Genomic DNA, 7570 nt, shown 5'->3' on the forward strand with positions numbered 1-7570 from the left:
AGAGAAATTGAAAAGCAAAGGAGCTATAAAGAGATGAATGTATGGCTTCATGTAGCCTACATAACTGGATCTGGGAAAATAACATTTGTCACAGAAGCATTTTAAAAGCACAAAACTTTGAGAAACTTACCACATTCATCTTTGTTTCAGGATCCACAGCTGTCAGTTTCCCTCCAGACCCCTCAGAATGCAGGGTCCAGAGAACCAAACAGACCACCAACCCCAAGGGCCACATTTTCATTCTGTATAATAAAATAGTCTATTATTATTTGCTTGAATTTTAGTACACAAAAATCTTCTGGTAGATTAACGCTCCAATAAAAAGTTCTGAACCAGATTTAGGGCAAGTAAAAGGTGAAGGGAAAATATGAAACAAATGACTCCAGCCATATCTGAAAGAAGAAAATAAGGATTTTTTTTTTTTTTTTTTTTTGAGACAGAGTCTCACTCTGTCACCCAGGCTTGAGTGCAGTGGCATGATCTTGGCTCACTGCCACCTCCTGGGTTCAAGCGCTTCTTCTGTCTAAGCCTCCCAGGTGACTGGGACTACAGGTGTGTGCCAAGAATGGCCATGAATTCTTGAAGAAAAGCAAAGTTGGAAAAGTCTCACGACCAGACATCAACATGTAATTAACGTGGTGTGTTGCTGATACAGGCACAGAACAACAGGCAAATGAGAGATCCCAGCAAATCCAGAAATGGCTTTCTGCATACCTGAACCCTGGAGTTACCAAAAAGAGGACACTGTGATGCAGTGGATAGAGGGAGGGACTTTGGATGGCACCATGCTGCATTGGAAATTAGCTGTGTCCAGCTAATTTTTGTATTTTTAGTAGAGATGGGGTTTCACCATATTGGCCAGGATGGTCTCGACCTCCCGACATTGTGATCTACCCACCTCGGCCTCCCAAAATAATTATTTTTAACTAAGAAACCTCCCATCCACCACCTCCAGTTAATATGTGACCTTTGGAGTCCAGCATACCCACTCACCTCCTAACCCCAAAGTTAAAAAACAAATTGTTCCTGGAAAAATAACAAAAGGCAAGACTTAGAAGAGGATAGTTTGAGAAAAAGGAAGAGCCACAAAATTTCTGAGCTTGCTTATTTCCCACCTCTTGCCCTCCACCTGTGATTCAACCACATTAGCTCTTCCTCCTACTTATTTAACCACTTCTGTTCTTGCCCCAAATTATATGTCAGCATTTAAATTTGTCATCATGGGGGAAAAAAAGTGAAATGAAAGAAAATAGATCCTTCAAAAGAAACAGAGAGGAAGAATTTGACCCATCTATCTCCTTCTGAAACTCTCTAACCATCAAATCAACAAAGACCATCTTGGTTTCTGGCAGTGATGACTCAAAATCACAGCAAAGACCTTGAGGTTGCTGAAGGCAAAGTTAAATGCCTCTCCTAAGAACACACAAATGGTTAGAGAAAAACCTAGGACTAGAGCCCAGAAGGTCTACATTTTTAAAAAGTAAGTAGAATCACTTAAAAAGATGCAGGCATGTATGCCCATACAAAGCCTTGTACATAAATGTTTATAGCAGCTTTGGATGTAATAGCCAAAAACTGGAAAAATCCAAATGCTTTAAATGGGTGACTGGATAAATTGTGGTATATACCTACTATCAGCTATAAAAGGGAATGAACATAAAATATATAGATGAATCTCAAAATAATTATTCTAAAAGAAGCCAGATCAAAATAAAGAAATAAGTACTGTCTGACCTCTTTCATATAAAACTCCATAAAATGCAATCTAATTTCTATTGACAGAAAGCAGATTGATGGTTTCCTGGTGAGAGAAGGGGCAATAAGAAAGGATTACAAAGGGGTATGCACAAAGAATCTTTTGGGGGTGATGTACAGGTTCATAATATTGAATGTACTGATGGTTTCATAGGCGTATACATGTGAAAACTTACACAGTTGTACAATTGAAATATGTCATGCTATTGTATGTCAATAATACTCCAATACAGCTGTGTGTTTTTAAACAGTCTTGTGTTTAAACTGAGTATTCCACGAGTCTTAAGAAATTGGTTCTCAGGAGATTGCAAAAGTGAACTGAATCCCTTCTGTTGATGCGATTCCTCCTGGGATTATTTTTCCAAGAAGTAGTTAACCCTGAAATTCTAAACAGGAGCAAACATTATCTTCAGTGTACATTGGCAAAGCAAGGCCACCACCTCCACTTACAACTTTGCACTTCTTTGTGATAGCTAGGAAGGATTGTACAGCCCCAGGCTTCTTTTTATCATAAATGCAACCTCCCAAAAGTCTATTATTACTAGAGAATAAGGAGTAAACCGAAAGGGAAAAAAATTAAAGGAATTACCACACTTGAAAATAGAGTAGCATCTGCAGTAGCTGAATTCATTCAGTGCTTTTCCCACAGAACCTGTACCAACTGCCCAGAGGAAGCTCCATGGGAGTAACAGCTAAAGCTACTCAACTGAAAATCTCACCCAGTTAAGTTTCCCTTCCAACACAACACTACATACTTAGTATGTTTTTCTCAACATACTAAGCCAAGCAATTCTTACAAAGAAGGAGATACTGTGAAAATCTTGAAGAGGTGGTGGGGGGACCCTCCAGGCTGAATTCAGTGTGCTTTTCTGGGCTGCATCAACACCTTTAACTCAGTTCTTTAGATTTTGTAACAATCCAATTAAATACTTGTCTCCTCTCATTTCTCCCAGTCCACAGGGCACAACCTGAGTCTGATTCAACTTTGTACCCCCAGGACCCAGCGAAATGCCACATACATGTTAGATGTATAGTACAGATTCTAAAAAGATAGTAGTCCAACAGTTCTGTGGCAAAAGAAAAGGCCCCAACGCAGCATGCCATTTAGCTTTCTGATAATAATTATTAAGACTCTCATTTAAGCTCTTGCGAGGCGCCAGCCACCGCAGGCAGCACTTTTGATCTACTATGTCAAACTCCTCCACCGACCCTATGGCAGTGCCATTAATTCCATTTTTCAGGAAACTGTCAGCTGCTTAAAAGGCAGTATCGCTGGGATTTTAACCAGGACTGAAGCCCAAGTCTGCTCTCGACCACGCCGTTGGCTAACAAGAGAGGCAGGACACGATGCCTGGAGGAGCTAATGGGAGGAGGCACGAGGATGCAGAGATAGGAATCAGGCATCCCTGCTGTCCCCTCAGTCCAGGAGCACTGGGCAGCTTCACTGACCGCCGACCGCGCCGGTCCAGGAAAGCGGAGAGCGCCCAGGGGAAGAGTGGGCAACTTCAGAGAGCACTCGACTCCCGGTTGATTGGCAGATGCCATGAGCCAATGACTGCAGAAAAGCCACCCTCAGGCCCCCCAGGCAAGACTCGCCGGGTCCAAACGCAGAGAGTCCTGCTGGCCTGCAGCGCCGCGGGACGCTGGGACCGAGCACCCGAGAGAGGGGCGCGGCCCTCCCATTGGTGGAGGCACCAGCTTCCACACCGCACCCGCACCTGGCAGCGCCGCGGAGCCGGCACTCACCTGGAGCCGTCCTCCCGGGCCGCTGTCTCGAGTCGCAGTGCCAGGTCGCAGGGGCAGGAGTGAGGGTGCGGATAGGGCACCTGCAGAAGGCCTGGTCGGCCTTGGCGGGAGGGCGGGTGCCCACCACCCTCAGGCTATTTGTTCAGCCAATCAGAGCAGTCAGCCGCCGGGAAGTGCCCCGGAGACTCCGCCCCGACCCAGAGCCGCCGCTCGCCAGCCAGCCACTTAACCCTGCAGAGCATGCGCCGTAGGCGGTCCTAAGAGAAGGGGCCGGTCCTCCACCTCCCTGGCTGGCAGGTCCCCAGCTCTGCCGGCTCGCCGCCCACGCCTGCTCTCTTAGCAGAGGCTCTTTTAGGCGGCCTTCTGCTCCGCCTCCGCAGCTCCTGCAGGGCTAGCACCCTCTGCATCTGGCGGAGAGCATGTGGGCTCTATAAAGGAAAGTGAATCATAAGCTCTATTTAACATGCTTATTGTGCCTGATGCAGAGCAATCTTGCTGCTTTTAATTTTTTACTATTAAAGATTTGTTAAAAGAGGAAACAATATTCAATATGCAGTATTATTTATTAATCATTTCTTGAAACAAATGTTGAGCACCTACTAAATGCCAGGCATTGGTAAGAGAGTGGAAGTATAGAAACCAACCAAACAAGGCTCCTGTTCTCTTGTTTATATTCTGACGGAAAGAGACACATCATGAATAACTATGTAATAATTGAGGCGGTGATAAGTGCTATAAAGAACAACAACAACAAACACACACACACACACACACACACACACACACACACACACGGCCGGGTGCGGTGGCTCACACCTGTAATCCCAGCACTTTGAGAGGCTGAGGAAGGCAGATCACCTGAAGACAGGAGTTCGAGACCAGGCTGGCCAACATGGCAAAATCCCGTCTCTACTAAAAATACAAAATTAGCTGGTCATAGTGGTGGGCCACTGTAATCCCAGCTACTCAGGAGGCCAAGGCAGGAAAATCTCTTCAACCAGGGAGGTGGACGTTGCCGTGAGCCAAGATCACACCACTGTACTCCAGCCTAAGCAACAGATGGAGACTCCAACTCAAACAAAACAATACAGGGATAATGAAGGAGGATGATATGTGTATGGTAATCAGAAAAGGACTCTGATGAAGTGGCATCTGAGCACAGACAAGGATGTAGTCAACAGCCTTAGACACTGGAGAAAGCACATCCTGGGTGAAAATAGCGAGTACAAAGGCCCTGTGGTAGGAATATTTCTGGTGGGCCCTCGCCAGAATGGTGAGGTCTTTGTGGCTAAAACAGAATGTACATAGTAGAAAGTAGTAGAACATGAAGTCCTAGAAGTTTGGTGCATTGGGAGCACTTGTCAAGATTTTACCACATCTTCTAAGATGAGAAGCCAGTGGAGAATTTTCAATAGAAGGGCAACATAATATAGTTTAGAAAGATCACTCTGAACTACAGAACCACGAGACAAATTAGAAGGTATATTAGTCCGTTCTCATGCTGCTAATAAAGACATACCCAAGACTGTGTCATTTATAAAGGAAAGAGGTTTAATTGACTCATAGTTCCACAGGGCTGGGGGAGGACTCACAATCGTGGCAGAAGGCGAAAGGCACGTCTATGGCAGCAGACATGAGAGAAAAAACAAGTGAAAGAGATTTCCTCATATAAATCCAACAGACTTCGTGAGACTTGTTCAATACCACAAGAACAGTATGGGGGAAACTGCCCCCATGATTCAGTTATCTCCCACTGGGTCCCTCCCACAACATGTGAGAATTATGAGATCTACAATTCAAGATGAGATTTGGGTGGGGACACAGCCAAACCATATCATTCTGCTCTTGGCCACTCCCAAATCTCATGTCCTCACATTTCAAAACCTATCACGCCTTCCCAACAGTCCCCACAAGTCTTAACTCATTTCAGCATTAACTCAAAAGTCCACAGTCCAAAGTCTCATCTGAGACAAGGCAAGTTCCTTTTGCCTATGAGCCTATAAAATAAAAAACAAGTTGATTGCTTCCTAGATACAATGGGGGTACAGGCATTTGATGAAAACACCCATTTCAAATGGAAGAAACTGGCCAAAATAAAGATGCTAAAAGCCCCATGCAAGTCCAGATCCATCAAGGCAGTCAATTCTTAAAACTTCAAAATGGCCTCCTTTGACTCCATGTCTCACATCCAGGTCACACTGATGCAACAGGTGGGTTCCCATGATCTTGGACAGCTCCACTCCTATGGCTTTGCAGGGTACAGCCTTCCTCCTGGCTGCTTTCACAGGCTTGTGTTGGGTGTCTGCAGCTTTTCCAGGTTCACAGTGTGAGCTGTCAGTGTATCTACCATTCTGAGGTCAGAGTGAGCCATAGTACACTATGTGCATATTTTTCTTGGGGGAGGAGAGAAGGCTGGATGACAGAAGGACATGGGGAAACTTGGAGGGAATAAATATGTTTGTTATCGTCACTGTAGTGATGGTTTCACAGGTATATACACATGTCAAAACTCATCAAAATGTACAATTTAAATACGTGCAGTTTAATCTTCATCAGTCATACTTTGGTAAGCCTATTTTTAAAAGTATTAATAGTTACTATTTTTTGAGCTTTTACTATATAACAGATACAGTCCTAACACTTTGTATTCACTGTCTTGTTGAATCAGTAACCATCCAACAGAGGTGTTTTCCCTTTCTTCAGATGAGGATACAGAGACTCAAGTCATGAAGATGATATATAAACTTAAGTAGTCTGATGCCAGAGATCCAGTTCTTCTTAACTACCAAGAATTTAACCCATTTTCATTCAATGAGTTCATATCCTTGTTCAGCTCTGAATCTCCAACCCTCAGTGACAGGCCACTCTCCTGAGGGTTGGAGATTCAAAGATGAACAAGGATACCTGACTCCTGCCCTCAGTGAATAGTGGAGGAGGCAAGAAGCTGGAGAACCTGAGACTCAAAACAGAAAGGCCCAGCTCACCTGGCTTGAGGATGAGAGGTTGGGTAGCTGTGGAGAAGATTGGCTAAGCTAATTAGAACTGAATGTTGTCTCACCCTTCATTGCCAGCAGGGGACAGCAGTTCCCCAGGAAGACTGGGTCTGGGCCTATGCAAGTTTGGGGCTCCTCCTGGGAGGTCCTGACACATTTTGGTACTTGGGGCCTCAGCGTCTCAATGGGCTGTCTCTGGTGGACTATGTTTTTCCCACATCTACACACATTTTAGTGTTTAAGAATTCAAGGCCCTCCATCTCCATGTGCTCAGTAAAGGGAGGGAGACCTTTACTTAGTACACACAGGAAAGGTGGCACATATTTGATACACAGGGCAAACTGCCCTGCCTCCCAAAGGGTGGCCGTTTAAGCATGTCCTGTTCTGCTTTTTTCCATTGGAAGTGCTGATGAAACGCTAGCTAGCATGCACTTGAAGATGCGGTTCCTGTGTCCAGGACGCTCCAGGCTTTGACCCGTGATGGTGAGCTAGGGTTCCTCCTCCCTTTTCCTTTTCCTCTTCCTTTCCTTTTCCTATGCTGGGCTTCTCAGTCAGTTTCATCACAATAAGTGATAGGTAGCTAGCAGTGACACATTTTAGCACCAGAAGAATTTCTAGAAATTATTGTCTAAGGGCCTTTAATTTCCAGCCCATAGTTGCCTTTGATTCCTGTTAACACCTATGGACACCTACTAAATAATTAGCCCGGAGCTGAGGACACAGAAATGACTAAGTCCAAGCTTTCAGTGCTCCCCCACATAAATGTGAGTAACTGGGTATGATGCTTAGTCCAGAGGTCATATACCTAGAGGCCCTCAGATATGCATCCTTTGTCAACACACCTGGACCCTCTGGGTGTTGTAGAAATTTGAACTAGTAGTCAACAGTTAAAAATCAGAAGTGCTCACATAAAAATATATAATCCTGGCTTCTCTTGAAAAACGGAGAGAATGCTAGCTCTTGATTATAAAATAAAATAAATGTCTTAGAATTGTGGGAAAATGTATTGGCATAGGTCAAGTCCAGCCCCCTCTCAGTGCAGAGGAGAATAGAACTCTATTCTCATCCTGTACCTT

At 44.6% G+C, this 7570-nt stretch overlaps 1 protein-coding gene across 1 annotated transcript in view; it reads right to left on the reverse strand.

Annotated features, from left to right (window-relative positions):
• LIPA (lipase A, lysosomal acid type) overlaps positions 1 to 3824 on the reverse strand; it is a 46833-nt gene extending 43009 nt beyond the window's left edge. The window contains exons 1-2 of the mRNA XM_017510129.2: positions 3502 to 3824; positions 131 to 242 (exon numbers count right to left, since the gene is read on the reverse strand). Coding sequence (XP_017365618.1) covers positions 131 to 241 — 111 coding nt within the window. The 5' untranslated portion in view covers position 242; positions 3502 to 3824. The remainder of the gene's footprint in view (positions 1 to 130; positions 243 to 3501) is intronic.
• Between the last annotated feature and the right edge of the window lie 3746 nt (positions 3825 to 7570).

The sequence above is a fragment of the Cebus imitator genome, unplaced genomic scaffold (assembly GCF_001604975.1).
Source record: "Cebus imitator isolate Cc_AM_T3 unplaced genomic scaffold, Cebus_imitator-1.0 Scaffold431, whole genome shotgun sequence".
Classification (NCBI taxonomy): domain Eukaryota; kingdom Metazoa; phylum Chordata; class Mammalia; order Primates; family Cebidae; genus Cebus; species Cebus imitator.